This window comes from Mustela nivalis (genome assembly GCF_964662115.1).
Source record: "Mustela nivalis genome assembly, chromosome: 1".
In the NCBI taxonomy this organism is placed as follows: domain Eukaryota; kingdom Metazoa; phylum Chordata; class Mammalia; order Carnivora; family Mustelidae; genus Mustela; species Mustela nivalis.
The window spans coordinates 198892447-198910883 of record NC_139020.1 but is presented as its reverse complement, the minus strand read 5'-3'; the positions used below and the strand labels follow the sequence as shown (position 1 = coordinate 198910883).

The window sequence follows — 18437 nt, the reverse complement described above, 5'->3', positions numbered from 1 at the left end:
AAAAATCATTAGATTCTTCAATAACTATAATTTTCAAATATTCTATCAGGTCTGTGATATTTTGAGAAGAAAAGTAGCTACTATTACTGGTTATTAGTAGGATAACCAACACAACGGTATGACTTGAGGGGAGGAGTAATGAATTATTCCCTTTTACAAAAACTAAAAAATGTGAGAAGTGGAATTTTAAAAACGGATATAAATTTCCTCAGTCCCTGCAGAGCAGTGTTCTTGTTTCATTTTATTTATTTATTTATTTTTTATTTTTATTATTTTTTTTTTATTTATCTGACAGAGATCACAAGTAGGCAGAGAGGCAAGCAGAGAGAGAGGAGGAAGAAGCAGGCTCCCTGCAGAGCAGAGAGCCCGATGTGGGGCTCGATCCCAGGACCCTGGGATCATGACCTGAGCCGAAGGCAGAAGCTTAAACCACTGAGCCACCCAGGTGCCCCTCATTTTATTTATTTTTAAAATCAAATTCATTGCGGTATAATCTGCATACAATAAAAATGTACACACTTTAAGGGACTGCCCCTGGGGTCTACCCTGCGCCCATCTTGACTGACAGGCATCTATGGGACACTGGGGCTAGAGCTCACCTCTTTGGTCTTCGCAGGTGAGGGAGGCAGCAACTTGCCAAGGCCCCATCCCTCCTGGCAGCAAGAACACTCCTTACCCCTCTCACCAAGCCAGGAAGCATCACGTGCCAGGGACCCCAGAACCAGGAGGGAGTGAAGCCGTGAACCGAGTGGCGCCCCTGGTTTCTGGGAGGCTCGGTCAGCAAGTACAGACTTCAGTCAGGCTTTGGTGCCTACAGCTGCTCTCCAGCCTTGAGTGCACTGCCAAGCCTCTTTAAACTGGTTTTCTTACTGGACTGAAGGGCAAATACCTCTGCAGGATGCAAGTAAAAATGAAATGTGACAGCCCATCACGAGGAAGCCAAGATATGGGGCTCTCCTCATGCCAGCCACGATTACCCACGGCGTCCCTCGGGTGCCTGCCACCCGGGACCATCTCCTAGCTGGCACATTCATACCCCCGCTGGGTGGTCGAGGTGAAAGCACATTTAAGCGTATTTAAGGGAAGGCTCCCAGCACCATTTTCACCTGGGTTCGACATGTGGCGTCTCTCTCTGCAGAGGCTGGGTTACCACTCCCTCTGCGTTTTCTGCCCAGGGCCCTGGGGAACGAGGGCGTCCATCACGGCCCCATTCCGCTGCCCCGCACCGCAGCAGGGCTGCCGGTCCAGACTGAAATGCCACTTCAAAGGTGTACAGGTCCATTCTGACCCATCACTCTATCTTTCACATCTGAAAATGGTCCAAGGTCACTCCATGTGCTCCTCAATCAGGTCACAGAACAGCAGGAGACATTCCTTTGGCAAAAAAGGACACACTTTTGTCCTGTATCTTGTACTGGTAAGTGAGGCTCCGGTCCCGCTGGGCCGCAGGCTGTGATGGTGTCCGCCAGAGGATCCTCAGCTACAGGGACAAGGAGAAGAATGAAAGAGAAGCAGAGCTCCCACGTCCCTGCCTCCTCCACCCCCAGCGACCGAGGCCTGCAGGGGGTCCCAGTCACATGCCAGGCAGCCATGCGACCCACTTCGGAAACAAAGCTTATTACCAGCTAACTAAAACTAACCCTTCGGTCTAGGAGTGATATCTGCTCGTTACAGAAAATGTGTAAGAGAAGGAAAAAGAAAAACAGCCCTCCAGGGAAAAACCACTTAAGTGTTTTTATTTTCTCTTTTGGTCTTTTTTTCTATGTGTGGTTTTGTTGGCTATCCTGATTCTGAAAATCAGCTCATGAGAGTCAGTACATTCAATCAGGCTCAGGAAGGCTAGACGTTTATTCTGATGATGTCTCAATGCTAGGCATGCGAGAACGCTCTGGGGGCCTGGCCTCGGAGAACCTCCTCTGAACCCTTTGCTCACACGGTGCACATAGGTGCCACCAACACAGCATCTCTGGGCTTGCCCTTTTCTTTTCTTTTCTAACTCTGGGCCAAAACTCTCACCCATGCTTAATACGTCGAGAGTGGTCAATGTCAAGGTAACCTGGAAGCCATGGCAGGGACTTTGGGGGATATTCCAAGACAGAAGTTCTAGGAGGCAGAGAACCCCTTGGGTGGGGGTAGAACCCCTTGGGTGGGGTCCTTCCCAAGACAAGACTCTAAGCTTCTGCCCAAGTTCTCAAACATTCTGGTCAGAGGCAGCAGCGGGGCGGCAGCACCCCCCAGCCACGGGGATGGTCCTCCCAGGTCTGTAGCTTAAAAGGAGCAGCACTGCCGAGTATACCAAGCCTGCTGTGGCCCTGCAGAGGCCTTCCACTGCTGGACAGCAGAATTCTGCTCCAGATGGCGGTCTCCTTTTTAGAAGTCCCACTTCGGGCACAAATGGGACCACCGTGGAAAATGTGCACCGCTGTGTGAGGCTAGCCCCATCTGGAACAGACTCTGTCTTGCATTCACACGACTCCTAAGGTTTCCCTTGTACCCGAAGGAACACCCCAACCCAACAACCCCTAGGGCCCGACACCATCCCACGCAAGGCCTTGGCTCAGGCACAGAAGCAGTAACTTGTGCCCCATGAGCCCCTGCGCACCTGTCCGTGCACATCCCTGCAGAAGCCCGTAGCCAGGCCCTCGGCCCGCAGGATCAGGTGGCTCTGGTGACTAAGGCCATTCAAGAGGATGTCATTCTCCTCGTCCTCGGCGTCTCCACTGTCATGTACCAGGGCCACGATGTTTCCCTGCAACAGAGAGTCAAGTTGAGAAGCTGCTCCTCCAGGCAGGGCCATCGGAGGGCCCCGAGCTTTCAGGGCCTCCAATCCCCTGCACGTCTTCACCCTGATCAGCCTCCATGCTACTGCTGCGGCTAAGAAGGATGCCTGCTTACGCTCCAAGACCCTAATTCCAGCCTCGCCAGCACATCCAACCAGCTCAATCCCTCTTAAACTAAGCTCAACTTGGCCTGTGGTTCTCCATGTTAGCAGAAAGTGCCGCCTTTCTGCCAGGCTCCCGTTCTTCCGGTCGGCGGTTCCTGAGTGCTCAGCACGGGCCAGACCGCAGAGGAGATCAGAGGGCAGTGGTGTGGGCCTGGAAATGACACAGGACACAGGCCAGGAGAAAAGGCAGCATGGGGGACTGAGGGAGCCCAGGAAGAGGCATCCTATCAGGCCCAGCGGAGAGGGTCAGGAGATGGCCGCATGTGAGCAGAGGCAGAAGGGCAGGCAGGAGCTGGCCAACCAGAACCACAGGGGGAGGTCGACCCGCTGAAGGGGCTACGCTGTAAGTCCTTTCAGAGGCACACTCTCCAGTCATTAAAAAGAAGAAAGCAGGGGTGCCTAGGTGGCTCAGAGGGTTAAAGCCTCTGCCTTCGGCTCAGGTCATGATCCCAGGGTCTTGGGATCAAGCCCCGCATTGGGCTCTCTGCTCAGAGAGGGAGCCTGCTTCCTCCTCTCTCTGCCTGCCTCTCTGCCTACTTGTGATCTCTGTCTGTCAAATAAATAAATAAAATCTTAAAAAAAAAAAAAAAAAGAAGAAGAAAGCAGACTCAAGTGTTCCGTTCTTAGGCAACAGACACCAAAATACAGGTGTGTTATGAAATGGCATGGCAGGTGACCAGTGACGGGAAGAAAAACACACAACAGGAAACACACACACTACATAAAACATGTTCACAATTGCACAGACTCTCGGGAAAGATATCCACGTGGGGGAAGAGACCGCTACTTTGTACTACTCTTTGTGCTACTTACTTTTTTCTTTCTTAAACTATTCTCAAGTTATACTTTTTGAATTGAAAGAGGTATTTTTCCAAACCGAGGGTAGCAGCAGGCCACAGAGCAAGCTAAGCTGCAGGCAGTATGCCTGCCGCCGTGTGGCTGATGGCTCCCTCCACGCCCCTTCCGGTCCCTCCTCCTCCCGTTCTTTCTGTTGCCAGGCTCCCGGCGCCTGTGACTGCAGCCCTCTGGTCCCTGGAGTTCCCCCGAGCCTGGCTGCCAAGCAGGCCCTTGCACAGGAGGGTTCAACATGCCCTGCTGGGAACATACAGCCCCGGCTGACTCTACTAGCTCACCTCACCCTCTGCCCAGCACCGCAGCCTGACCGCACGGCGCTGAGGGCCACAGGCACCTGCCAGGGGCACCATCACATGCTGAAGAACAGCCGCCGGGAGCCAGATGCTGTGTGGGTGTGTTGCAAACTTCGTGTCACTAAACTCCTGCCATTGGGTTCCCGTGAGGCAGGCACCAAAGCCATTCCTATATCATATAGATGGGTCTACTCCCATTGCTCTGTGTTGGCAAAATCCCCATTTTTGCCTCATCATTTGACAGTTAACAGTTATGTCCTATACTTGCATCACATCTCACAATTTTTTTACAGCAGTTTATACCTTAACTGATCTTCAAAGTCCATGCAGAGTGACAATGACTTCTCCCGGGACATGAAGCAACGTGTGCCGGAGCTAGGACTGCTGTAGTACCACACACGACCGGCTACCGTCAAGACAGTACCGGTCAACCTTTTCATTTGGAGGCCCTTATTTTTTAACAGTGGCAAGTAGGGGAGTGGAGGATGGTAGACCAAAAGATTTCTGGGCCTACCAGCATAAAGCCAAACCCCAAGGTGAATCCACAAGAAAGAGCACCGCAAGCAAGGGAGGTGTGGACCCGCCTAGGCCCATGGAGGTCAGAGCGGGAGCACAAAGAGCAGGCCGATCAATACCTTTTGTTCCCAGCACACAGCAACTCTGCAGTAGTGCATGAAGTCCAACACAGCCACTGCCCCCAGGCCCAGGCTCAGCAGCACACTGAGGTCGTCCACCAGCAGGACCGGGTACCTCCAGGCGGCCTGTCCATCCTCCATGGGCTTCAGAGCCTCTCGGACAAACTCATACAGGTTCTGCAGGTTCCCCACATCGGCCTCCCTGGAACATCAAGCACGACTCATTAGCGAGTTCTCTCTCTACGAATGTTTATCTGGGACCGAGAAGCCTCACAAAAACAGGCAGAGGGGAGGCAAAGAACTGGATCACAGGCCTCGGCCAAAGGGGTTCCTGATCTGGTTGTAAAGAAAAGGTATGCATGCACACACGAGCGGGCTGTACTTCAAACACTCTTTGAGGCCTAGGAGGTACAAAGCACTGGGGGACACAAAATAAACAGCCTCCCTAATGAGACACCATGCCACCCCTCCACCTAAGAGCTAAAGCATCGGAAGATTAACCTGGATTAGGCAGGCAGGAGAAGCCTTCCCGGGAGGCCGTCATGGGGACAAAAAGCTAAACAGCAATTCAGGTGACCTAGCGGTGAGGGACCAAGGTCTAAGGGCTGTTTGTGTACCAAACAGATTCCGCCTGTTTCTGAACAAGCCTCCCCAGTGTCTACCCGGGGCAGACACCTCCCAGCAACAGAGGCTCAAAAAGCACCAGAGCACAGGGCCTAGGCACCAGCCCACACCCCAGGTCTGAGCTCCACTAACAGCAAGGACAGCAACTTCCCACAGCCTGGGGGGTGAAGTGTAACCAGGCCCATCATTCCGAAGAAGACACCAGGTTCGGAGATGGTAAAGGCTATGTGCAAGATCACACGCACAGGGTCGGGGTATGGGGCCTTCTGACTCTACACCGCCTTCCAGCCACTACACAAGGCCCGGTCTTGTGGGAGGCGGGGAAAGCTCAAGCAGGGACTCCCTTGTGGAGCAAAGGAGAGTAGCCACGTGGGGGGTCTGCACAGAGCTGTGTTTATGTCTGACACTCACAAAGGACAAGAAACAGGAAAACCAGTCTCAGAATAGCAAACCCAGGGTCAACAGATCTTTTCTTAAAGGGCAACAGTAAAATTTGAGGCTTGTGGGTCCTATGGTGTCTGCCTCAGCAACTCAACCCTACCGCTGGAGTGCAAAACAGCCAGGACAATATGCAAACAAGGGAATGCAGCTATTCTAATAAAACTTTATCTACAGGGGTACCTGGGTGGCTCAGTGGGTTAAGCCTCTGCCTTTGGCTTAGGTCATGATCTCAGGGTCTTGGGATCGAGCCCCGCATCAGGCTCTCTACTCAGTGGGGAGCCTGCTTCCCCACCACCTGCCAGCCTCTCTGCCTACTTGTGATCTCTCTCTCAAATAAATAAAAATATAAAATAAAATAAAAAAAAAACCTTTATCTACAAAAACAGGTAGCTGACCCACAGGCCGTACTTTGCTGAGCCCTGTATATTGAGCCAAAAACAGAACAAAGGTATGTGCTAAGGCTCTGAGCCAGGGTTGGAAAAAACATACTGTTCTGCCATACTCCCAGCAAATAACACTTTCTATAACTTTTGGGTCAGCCATACGCCCTCTGGCCCATGAGGTCCATGAGCCAAGGGCTCTCTGATGAAGCCACAACACCAGGGAAGCGTCTGCCTTCTGGAGGCAGCTCCGTCCCCTCACATGCCACATGCCAGGGACAAGGAATCACAGAGCAAGCCTGATCTGGGCCCCCCCCCACACTGGGTACTTCTGGGCAGGGGTCGGGGCTGACTGACCTGAGGAACTGCAGGGGGTGTGGCTCTGCCTGAGCCCGGAAGAAGACATCCACCGAAGACTTAAGTCCCTCGAGGAACACAAGCTGCCCACATTCCTGGGCCGCAGTCAGGCTGACACCCTGAACAACACGGGAGAGTGAATCACGGTGCCTTGCAGGCGAACCCACCCCAGCGGCCAGACTCCAGCTCACAAGAGGGCACAGGACACATTCTAAGCCCCGTAAACGTGCAGCTGTCCACCTTTGGTTGGGGCCCGTGCCTTCTTTCCACTGGGTGTCCCCAACCCACCAGCCCCACTGTGCCTTTATATTTAATGGTCACTTCGCAAAGAACTGACGTTTTGCTTACACGTCTGTTTTCATCATGGCTCAATACTTGGCTTTAATTTGCAATAGTATCATGAAGTCTATCATAAACTCTTCAAATGTACGTATTTACCAAGTTAAGCACATTTAGAAATGATAATAATGACAGTAAAATGGTGGGAGTGGGCACCTGGGTGGCTTAGTGGGTTAAAGCCACTGCCTTCGGCTTGGGTCATGATCTCAGGGTCCTGGGATCGAGTCCCACATCTGGCTCTCTGCTCAGCAGGGAGCCTGCTTTCTCCTCTCTCTCTGCCTGCCTCTCTGCCTACTTGTGATCTCTGTCTGTCAAATAAATAAATAAAATCTTAAAAAAAAAAAATGGTGGGAGAATGACCAAGGTCTGAAAAGTGCTGGCTGCAGAAGAAAGGGCCAGATGCTGGCTCTGGACCTCACAAACCCTGTCAGGTGCGCCTCAGCGGCACAGGACCTCAGCGGGGCTCTGAGGTTCTCAGTAACACAGCTCCCAGACCGACTGCCAGGCTGCTGGCCACAGAGGACGATCTCATCAGCAGCAGGCTCTCCTTCTCCTCCCTCTTCCTCAGAGGCGGCACTCCCACGAGAGCTAGGGCGACACGAACTCCTGACGCACTAGTTCGGAGGTGGACAACGGAGGTGGCAACATAGGCTTTGTGGGCCACGATCTGTGCTATTACTCCTCAGCTCTGTAGAGTGAGGGAAACCACACATGATACATAAACAGATGGGTCAACCCCTTCTCTAGATCAGCCCTTTTCTTTTTTTTAAGTTTTTTTATTTTTAAAAATAATCTCTATACCTGATATGGGGCTCTTGATCCCTCAAAGATCAAGAGGTCCTGGACTGAGCCAGCCAGGGGCCCCTAGACCAGAACTTCTCAATAGGGCTCTTCATGACCTAGCCGACTGAGAAGATCTTAAGTCACCCAATTATAAGGCAGATCCTGGAGCGCCACTCCAGACTTCCAGAACCAGAAGATCTGCGGGCAGCGCCCAACGATCTGCATTTCGACAAACTCCCAAAGATGGATATAATCTAGATAGGCAGCCCACTGCTCTATCTGTGCAGAAACAGGTCACATGGAACTCTCTAGACTCCTCATGCTCCTAGGCCAAGTCTCAAGTGTTCATTCACACCCTGGTGCCCTCCACTAAGCAGTGCCATCAGCCCCACAGTGACCCCTGGCAGACAGAAAGACTCCTGCTTGTCACCTCTGCTCTCGCTCATTACCGTTCCCCTAACAGCAGTTCAGTAACACACCCAGAGCACGGAGGCTCACACTCCAGCCCTCCATGTGCCCAGTGCTGTGTGTGCCAGTCCTGCTGTGTCGACGACAACTCAAAGGTACCAATCTGGACACGAGCGAACGTTGATTTCTCATCCAGAAACACAGATGCTAGGGTCACAGAGACATGCTTCACAGACGTGGAATGTAACATGTTCTTTTTTTTTTTTTTTTTTAAAGATTTTATTTATTTATTTGACAGACAGAGATCACAAGTAGGCAGAGAGGCAGGCAGAGAGAGAGGAGAAAGCAGGCTCCCTGCTGAGCAAAGAGCCCAATGTGGGGCTTGATCCCAGGACCCTGGGATCATGACCTGAGCCGAAGGCAGAGGCTTTAACACACTGAGCCACCCAGGTGCCCCTGTAACATGTTCTTAACATGACTGCTCTCTCTGAGCTCATGCTCTGACCTCTAACACAGGAACAACTTCTTTCTCTGCAGAGGATGGGAAAGAGTCTACCCTCCTCTTATGCTCTCATTAGTTTCTCCCCAACACAGTGACATCAGGCGGTGACATGGCCCAGTAGGAAAACTGACATTTCAATACATTGCTGCTAATGAGTGGCCTGCTTCTTTCCCTCTCTGAGGCGGGCCTACTAAAAACAAAACAAGACCAAAAACAAAAACAAAAATGGAAAACAGTAAGCCCCCACGGTCACAGGTCAGGGGTGATGGCCTAGGTTAGGCCAGAAAGTTCACCAGCCTCTTGGCCATCTTATTCTTTCCTGCCTGCATCGATTAAGATGAGGGACAGGCCAAGATAAGATAAGGAGCTGGTGACAAAAGCACCTCTTCCCACATCCGGGGAGATGTAAGCTCTAAACTGAGAGAAAGACAGGAGGCACTCAGTTTGGGGGTAGAACAAGCTGTGATCTTCAACTCAGCAAAACTAAGATTAAAGCCCACACTAGAAGGAGAAAATCGTAACTGGTCCAGAGTCAGTAGAGTTGCACTGGATTAACAACAGATGTGGTTCTAAAAACTAAATTAATAAAACAGGAAGAGATGCTGCCTTAGCCCTTCAGATAAGGGGTTCAGCACCCTGTGATTTCCTTAGTCACTCTCTTGCTAAGTTCTCTAGAACCCAGAGAGGGGAGACCAGCCTTGACCCCACTCACACCGGCATGACCCACATACTCAGGGACTGCACCTCGGAGGTCTACAATATTTACCAACTTCCTTCCCACGATATTGTAGTGACTGAAGGACTGGACGAGTGCCACAAAGCAGACTTTACAATTAGCTAGAAAACAAAGCAAACAGATTTTTAGTGAAGTCTTCACTTACAATCACTCTCATCTAGTTCATACTTCTGGAAACAAAAGCACTGGGGCAGGTCTAGACAGACTCAAGGGGCCTTGCAATATGACATACCCAATTTCATTCTAAGACGCACATTTTCTCATATATGTCTTATTTCATCGAACCTGAGATGTAATTCTGTTACGTGTACTACTAGGTATACCTTACTTTGTTCTATTTTAAACCAATTGTGGTTTGTTTGTTTGTTTTTTAAGATTTTTATTTATTTGATAGAATGATCATAAGTAGGCAGAGAGGCAGGCAGAGAGAGAGGGGGAAGCAGGCTCCCCACTGAGCAGAGAGCACGATGTGGGGCTCGATCCTAGGACCCTGAGATCATGACCTGAGCCAAAGGCAGAGGCTTAACCCACTGAGCCATCCAGATGCCTCATCCAACTGTGCTTTTTAAAAAACACTATTTGAAGATGCGTGGGTGGCTTAGTCAGTTAGGGGTCTGCCTTTGGCTCAGGTTTTGATCCCAGGGTCCTGGGGTAGAATCCTACATCAGGTTCCTTGCTCAGCAAGGAGCCCGTTTCTCCCTCTGCCTGCCACTCCCCCTGCTTGTGCTTGTGCTCTCCAATCTCTCCCTGAAAAATAAATAAAATCTTTTAAAAACAAACAAACAAATAAATAATGTTTTCTGTTTATTGTTGGCATACAGAAATACAACTAATTTTTTTTTCAAAACTGGTCTTATATCTAAGAAGTTATTAGGCCCTAGCTACCTTATGGAACACAATTAGTTCTAATAATTTAACCGTAGATTCTCTTGCTCTTTCAGTGCGGACAATAACATCATCTGGAAAAGAAAACAATTTTCAAAGCTGTGAATTATTACAACTAAGAGTGCCAAATGTCTACCCTCTATCTTGGCCTGGCTCAGCAGGGGCTCAAGAAGCAATCAGTTGATAAATGAGTCTCTTTTTCATCGTCTGTTTTCTTCTTCTAATCTACTTCTATAAATTGTGCTGGCCCTACAGTTTCCCTCCCTACGTTCTTTAGGAAGCATCTCCTGCCCGGGCAACTTGTCAATGGATCCAGGTCCTAAGGACCTCAAGTACACAAGGATCAAGGAGCAACTAAATCAGGAGGCCACAAGAGTCTCCGTGAGACTGCACACACGCTTGGTGGAGAAGAGAAGATATGACATGGATACAGAGAGTACGTACCACCCTTTGGGAGGATGGGCAGGGAGCAAGGCGGTCAAGTAACCTATGACCTAATAAACAGCCATCTGGCTACCCAAACACCAAAGCCCTTGTTGGTTAACGCTATTCCCATTGTGTTTTGCCTTAGGTTTCTTTTTCTACAACATCAATGAATCCTGTACCTTTGAGGTAGAAGGAGAGAAAGTGGTGCACAAGGAAGCTGCCGTCGGTCTTGGCATCACAGAGTAGAGTCAGTTTCCCCTAAAAGTTAAGAGGAACACAAAAAGGTGAATTAGACTCCCTGGAAAGAGGTCAGTATCTTATACACACAGAGACACACACATGGATTACCAAAAAAAAAAAGGAAATAAGTCAAAACAAGGGAAAGAAACAATACTTGAAGTGATTGCTTAAAGTGACTGATTAAATCACTTGTTATAGGTAAACATATCTCGGCTTCTACTTCTCCAAGGCAAGCAGAATGAAGTGCCTCATCTTCCTCATTCACCGTGGTACCTCAGGGACCAGTCCTGGGGAGAACAAGACTCTGAACAAAAGAAGCTTTTACTGTCAGAATCGAATAAAAATCACAGCCTGCCAAGATGGGAATGGGCGTTCATAAAACTAATCTGAGCCAACTTAATTCCTATTTCTAATTCTGATACCAATTCTGTCCAATAGGGTGGGGGCAGAGGGGAGAAGTAATAGTTGGCAGACCTCCAGTAACAAGGTTCTCATCCCAGTGGCCCTAGATGAGAGCTCTGGTCATGGAAAGTCCTGGAAAGACTATATCTAAAGATGGACTCCACAGGGGCTGGCTGCCTTGCTCCAGCCGCCTCTAGTTCCCCGTCAAAGGGAAGGTTGGGATCAAATGGTATCTGATAGGACACTTTCATGTTGTGAGTTTTCTTTCACTTATAAAATTTGAAAAATTGCACGATCAGACCTTGAGGGTTACCTCTAGTGCTGTCATTTCCTGGTGCCCACTCTGACCCCCCATTCCTCCACTCCGGCCCTGGGCTGAGCACTCTGGAGGTGCCCGAGGTAACTAGGAAGGTCGCCAGTGCCATCTGCAGGTTTGGGCAACTGACACCACAGGTTCCTAAAAAGGTCCGACTGGTACACATGGTTGTCTTGGCTGCCTGGTGGAGCTTTCCATTTTCTTGGGAGGACAGAGTTTGTAAAATAAATCAGGTTGGTTTCCTGGAAGATGTAAGCCCCGGGCTAAAATGTGAAAAATTTCGGGATGCCCCGGAGTGCGGAGAAAACAAAGTGGCGGAGCTGTCGTGCCCCAGGCCGACTTGACAGAAGCCGACGCTGGCTGAGAGCAACCTGGAAGAGCAGCATCCAAGACCATGAGGAGGAAGAGGAGCAGCGTTCACTGCGACCTGCACAATGCCGCAGGGCCAGAGAGAGAAACTCAGGGCGAATGAGAAGCTAGTCTCCTGGGAAACGGGGAGAATCAAACTCCGACTCTCAGACAACCTCCTCCTCTGGGCGCCGGGAGCCAGTGAGCACGCCCAGGGCTCCCGGGTACAGGTCTGGGAACGTAAACGAATGCAGAGGCGGCCAAGCTTCCAAGGCACTTTGAGAGACGCCCACCCTCCGTAAGCGCCCGCGCCGAGCCCAGGTCCCCCGTCGGCCCTCCCCGGACTACAACTCCCAGGCGCCTCGGTGCCCCGCGGACGTCGCGTCTTTCCCAAGAGTCCACGTGCGCTTCATCCGGGCATGCGGTCTTCCGCCAAGCTCCGGGGCCCGCCCCCTTCTCGCCGCGCGGCCTCTTACCTGCTCCGCCCTGTCAGGGGTGGTGTTGAGAAGGTTATTGAGTTCTGGGAACATCCCGAGCTCCGGGCACTACTGTCCCAGACCGGGAGTCGGAGCTGCTGCGGGGACGACAGAGACCAGGGAGCTGCACACCACTCGGGCCCGCGCGGAGGAAGCGCGCACGCGCAACACCGCTTCTTGGCGTCGCTGCAGCCAATCAGGCGGGCACCTGGACCTGGGCGCTGCGGGCGCACGCGCGAGGGTGCCCTTCCGGCTAGGGTAGGGGCGGGGGCGCAGATCCTGCGGTGACTTCTGGAGGCTGGGCCTGCTGGGCGGTGGTCTTCGAGTGCCCGCGAGACGGGTCTTTTCCGCTTTCCCTTGGCCTCGCTCTCTCCCCAGCCCCGGGCCTCGGGACAGTGCAGTCAGCCCCTCCACCCGTACCTTTCGAGCTCCTGCTGTGTGTCCTCCCAAGTTTCTAAGTTCGGGCTAGTTAGGGAGCGAGATGGGTGAGGATGCCCGCGCTTTCTCGCAAAACAGAAAACGAACGTAATAATCACGGGATTGTGTATGGAAGAGTTCTTGGGGGTTGGGGAGCACAAGCTGGGTAAGGGGGTAACGGTGGGGTAAGGATAGGTTAGGAATTAAAGAGGTTATCAAGGTAGGCTCGCTGTGAAAATGTGATTGGAGCACACCTTGTATGCTCCCACTAAGGGCTTTTGCACCAACTGTGCCTCCCTCCTGGAATGCTGTTCTCCCAGACACTCGGAAGATTTAAAAAATCCCCCACTTGTTCCAGGTCTTTGCTCAGATATCACTAATCTTCGAGGCCTTCTCTGACGATTCTGTTTAAATTGCAAACTGTCCTTTCCCCAACACTTAACCCCTGCGTTCTTTTTTCCATAGCATTTATATCTTACTATATATAGTTCTCGTGTACCACAGTGAGCCTCAGAGCACCAAATCACATTTATTGACTCATTGCCAAGGAGAGAAGTAACATACTAGTAGAGTCCTGGGACTTCACGGAGCAAAGGAAAGGCAGTTTCAGGATTTGGGAAAGGATGGAGTTCAAGTGAAATTTAAATGAAATGGTGTTTGTCGATAGGCTGGAAACAGAGCATAATTGTGTGTAGGGCGTCAACATCTGGCCAGGACCATAAAGAGAACCAAGGTTTCCAGTGCATACCACAAGGTTAAGATAGATGTGGATGGGGAAGTGGGTGGGGGCCGGGGGGAGGTGTTAAAATAGATAAAGAAGGTAACAGTACACTTATCTTTTTTTTTTTTCCACATTAAAACACTCATAATTGAAATATTTTTAGGTGCCTGGGTGGCTCGGTCTTTAAATGTCTGCCTTTGGCTCAGGTCATGATCCTGGGATCCTGGGATTGAGCCCCACATCAGGCTCCCTGCTACATGGAAGCCTGCTTCTCCCTCTCCCACTACTTGTCCTTCTCTCGCTGTATCTTTCTCTGCCAAATAAATAAAAATCTTAAAAAATACATTTTTATTTTATGTACAATGAATTGGCATTAAGGTAGGTATTTTGGATGACCCATTCAAGGAAGTTTACTTAATCCCGCTTAATAAAGCCTGTCTCCTTCGCATATTGACAGAAACACTGGCAGCAAATATTGAGGCCATTTTTCTGGATCAGACCTTGCTGGTTTGAGCAGATGTGGCAAGAACCCTGGACATCTTTCCTCAGATGGCTCCAGTAGAGCTCCTGGTGAGCCATCTTGTTCTCTCGGATGCAACAACGCAAAAGGAGAGTACACTTAACTTGACGAGCAGTGAGAAATGTATAGGATGGTGAATCATTATATTGTACACCTGAAACTACTATAATATTGTATGTATATGCCTCAGTTAAAAAAAAAAGTTTTTGGGGACACGTAGGTGGCTTAGTTCGTTAAGCGTCTGCCTTTGGCTCAGGTTATGATCTCGGGGTCCTGGGATCGAGGCCCATATTGGGCTCCCTGCTCAGCTGGGAGCCTGTTTCTCCCTCTCCCTCTGCCTGCCTCTCTGCCTACTTGTGATCCCTTTCTCTCTGTCAAATACATAAATGAAATAATTAAAAATAAATAAATTTCATGTATGTAATTACTTATTTGAAATTCCCCACCTGGGCTGGAAATCTCCCTGTCAAAATTACTTAGATCCTCCAGCCAGGAATGGGGCATTATATGCTTACTAGTATGTGAAAGAGAGAAGAGCAGCCCCTGGCATCCAGGGGCTAGTTCTTGGTGTTGTCCTGTTTCGCATAAACAATTTCATAAAACAACATCAGGCTGATTATGATGGGTCACGACAAAACTAGTCCACTCCATAGTTACGTTGAACACAAAATAAGAGCAAGTCCAAGCCGCAAACAACCAGACATCCCCGCTCCCAGCTAATGACTACTGCTACTTTACCATCACAGCTTTAGCCTCACTCTTGTCTGCCCTCCCTGTAGATGAGATTAAGGTACCTGATCATAGAATTAACCCTGTTTTGACAACATCCAATACCAAACCTTCCTCTCAATCACCTAACAAACCAAATCCTGTAATTATGTTCTAACACTTTTTAAAAAAATATTTTATTTATTTGACAGAGAGAGAGAGATCATAAGTAGGCAGAGAAGCAGGCAAAGAGAGGGGAAGCAGGCTCCCCGCTGAGCAGAGACCCCCGATGTGGGGCTCCATCCCAGGATCCTGAGATGACGACTCTAGCTGAAGGCAGAGGCTTAAACTGAGCCACCCAGGTGCCCCAATGTTCTAACACTTTTTTAATTAAAAAACAATTTTTAAAATATTTATTCGATAGAGAGAAAATGAGAGAGCATGAGAGGGAAAGTCAGAGGGAGAATTAGACTCCCCCCACAGAGCTGGGAGCCCTATGTGGGACTCAATCCCAGGACTCCAGGATCATGACCTGAGCTGAAGGCAGTCAATTAACCAAATGAGCCACCCAGGCACATTTTATTTTTTTTTTAAGATTTTATTTATTTTATTTGACAGACAGAGATTACAAGTAGGCAGAGAGAGGGGAGGAAGGAGGCTCCCTGCTGAGCAAAGAGCCCGATGCAGGGCTCGATCCCAGGACCCTGGGATCATGACCTGAGCCGAAGGCAGAGGCTTTAACCCACTGAGCCACCCCGGTGCCCCCCCCAGGCACACTTTAATTAAAAAAATTTTTAGGGGCGCCTGGGTGGCTCAGAGGGTTAAGCCTCTGCCTTCGGCTCAGATCATGATTTCAGGGTCTTGGGATTGAGCCCCACGTCGGGCTTCTGCTCAGCAGGGAGCCTGCTTCCTCCTCCTCTCTCTCTGCCTGCCTCTCTGCCTACTTGTGATCTCTGTCTATCAAATAAATAAATAAATAAATATCTTTAAAAATTTTTTTAAAAAAGACTTTATTTATTTATTTGAGAGAGAGAGAGAACACGAGCCAGGGGTTGGGGCAGAAGGAGAGAGGGAAAGAAGTAGACCCCCAATGAGCAGGGAGCCCAACATGGGGCTCAACCCCAGGACCCTAGGATCCTGACCTGAGCCAAAGGCAAAAGGTTTAATCCACTGAGCTTTAATCCACAGGTGCCTCTTAGCTTCATCTTTTTAACTCAAGGAGTATTTCACCTTAGTTCCTCCTTCCTATCTGGAAACAACCCCAGGGGTCACTTGTTCTTTGTACATTTCTCAAGGATGCTGTCCTTGGTCACCTGATATCCAATGTCTTTCAAGTTGCTGTTGCATATGTTTGTATACATCATCTTTTCCTTCTTTTTTTTAAGCAAGAAAGAAAATCTCGTCCTTTCTACTCCACTTTTGATGGAAGTAGAAGTTTGTGAATTATCTAGATGAACCAGAATTTTGTGACAGAGAGAGAGAGAGAGATCATAAGTAGGCAGAGAAGCAGGCAAAGAGAGGGGAAGCAGGCTCCCCGCTGAGATGAGCCTTTTTAAAAAAAAATTTGACAGAGATCACAAGGCAGAGAGAAAGGGGGAAGCAGGCTCCCTGCTGAGCAGAGAGCCCAACCAGGGCTCAATCCTAGGACCCTGAGATCATGACCTGAGCTCAAGGCAGAGGCTTAACCCATTGAACCACCCAGGTGCCCCTTTAAAATTTTAAAAAAAGATTTCATTTATTTGTTCATGAGAGACAGAGAGAGAAAGAGAGAGAGGCAGAGGGAGAAACAGGCTCCCCACTGAGCAGAGAGCCTGATGGGGTCCTGGACCCCAGGATCATGACCTGAGCCAAAGACAGGCACCATCTGAGCCACTGATGCACGCTCATGTTTAAATCTTTAATCCATCTGTAACTGGTTTTTGTGTTTGGTGTGAAGTAAGGGATGTACATCAGTTTTGGAAGTAGTATGTTCTACTCAACCTTGCTGTAATTTGATTGGTATTGTACTGAATCATTAGATATAATTTGAGAATAGGTATCTTTTCAATATAAAATGTTGACTCCTCTTGTACTTCTCCATTTTTCTATCAATAGCGATGGGTTAAATCCAGCATTTTCTTTTGACAAAGAGTACCTCTGTGAACATACTCATTCATGTCTTTTGGTACCTCGCCAGGGTATGTATCTAGAGTGAAATGGTTGGGTCAGAGGAAAGGTGAACTTACCATGAAGCTCATAAATCTCATATATTATTCACAGTGTTGTCCGTCCGTCCGTTCTTTCTTTCTTTCTTTCTTTCCTTTTCCTTCCTCCCTTCCATTTGTTCGTTCTTTCCAATAGGCTCTATGCCCAGCATGGAGCCCAACGCTGGGCTTGAATTCAGGACCCTGAGATCAAGACCCGAGCTTAGATCAAGAGCTGGGTGGTTGGGTTGGTTAACCGTCTGTCTTCAGCTCGTCATGGTCCCAGGGACCTGGGATCGAGCTCAGCAGGGAGTCTGCTTCTCCCTCTCCTTCTCCATGTGTGATCTCTCACTCTCTCTCAAATGAATAAGTAAAAAAAAAAAAAAAAAAAAAAAAGAGCTGGACGCCTAACCCCTGAGCCACCCAGGCGCCCCTCTATTCCTTTCCTTAATGAGAATTTCTCTCTCCCATTGTATAAACTTCGGGTCCCCGGAGAGCTGGATTTGCTCCTGGTCGTAGTTTATGCACATGTTGAACAAACCAACACAAATCTGGAAAACTCAAACCGAAGGATTTGATGCGGGAAATTGGGTCCAAGGGTGTGGAAAGGACTGGAGAAACAAAAGGGAGAAGATAGATGCACCCTCTGCCCCACTTCTGTCTGACCACCGCTGGTAGAAAACATCACACAGTCCTGCTCCAGCTCCACTCCAAATACTGTTGCAACCACACCATAGTTTTCCTTTGCCTTCCTGTGGCTAACCTGATGAATTGTTTCTGCCAAGTGTTGCCTGGCGCTTCCAGGACCTATTTTTACAGCCCCGAGTTGAAGATGAACCCACAGGACCCACAGACCGCCCGCTAAAGCAAAAACTGGAAGTGGGCTTGGGCAATCGCCGCACGTCCACCAGAGGGCAGCAGACACTGTCTAAAGAGGCAGGGCGCCCGAGTCCCTCGCGAACCCGAAACCGCTGCAGTCCTGAGCCTTTCCAGGGTGCCCGCGGGCGACAGTCCTTAGCTCCCCTCCCTGGAAGCCTGGCAGTGGACTCTTCATGGGCTCTCCTGCTCCGGAGTCGCCCTCCCTCTGTAATGTCCTCGCCTCCCTACCCCTCTTCTGGCCATAGCGCCTCTCCTGCTCTGAGTAAGAGGGGGAGACCGCAACACCCGCGGAGCTGGCCCAGTCCCGCCCTGACGTCCTCTCCCGCCGCTCCCTCCGTCCAGCCAGCCCACCGTGCTTCTGGAGGCCTCAGAGGCAAGGCCACGCAGGGCCTGTGCTTCTCTGTTCCCTGTATGTAGGGCTCATTCTCCACGCGGCTCAGCTCCTCGTCCCTGAGCTCGGCCCGTGTGTTTACGGAGCTGCACTAGGCAGACCCCCCTTCCAGAAAGATCTGCAGGAAGAGCCATCAGGCGACGACCTCCGGCTCTCAGATCCAGCAGGCTCGGCCTGGGCTGCAGAGGGCCTCTCCCAGTGATACAGCAGGTGCTAAACGAATGGGAT

General features: G+C 50.0%; 1 protein-coding gene across 2 annotated transcripts; it reads right to left on the bottom strand.

The window, feature by feature from the left end:
• Window positions 1–452: 452 nt before the first annotated feature.
• Window positions 453–12572, bottom strand: ELP6 (elongator acetyltransferase complex subunit 6). 2 transcript variants are annotated; one of them, XM_082749074.1, is made up of 7 exons: window positions 12391–12572; window positions 10788–10866; window positions 9328–9398; window positions 6530–6648; window positions 4728–4929; window positions 2603–2749; window positions 453–1480 (listed from the first exon to the last, which is right to left on the bottom strand). In XM_082749074.1, the coding sequence occupies exons 1-7, from the start codon at window positions 12442–12444 to the stop codon at window positions 1352–1354; spliced, it is 801 nt and encodes a 266-aa protein (XP_082605200.1). In that variant the 5' UTR covers window positions 12445–12572; the 3' UTR covers window positions 453–1351. The 2 variants fall into 2 exon arrangements, with proteins under 2 accessions (XP_082605200.1, XP_082605201.1); XM_082749075.1 differs by lacking the exon at window positions 9328–9398.
• Between the last annotated feature and the right edge of the window lie 5865 nt (window positions 12573–18437).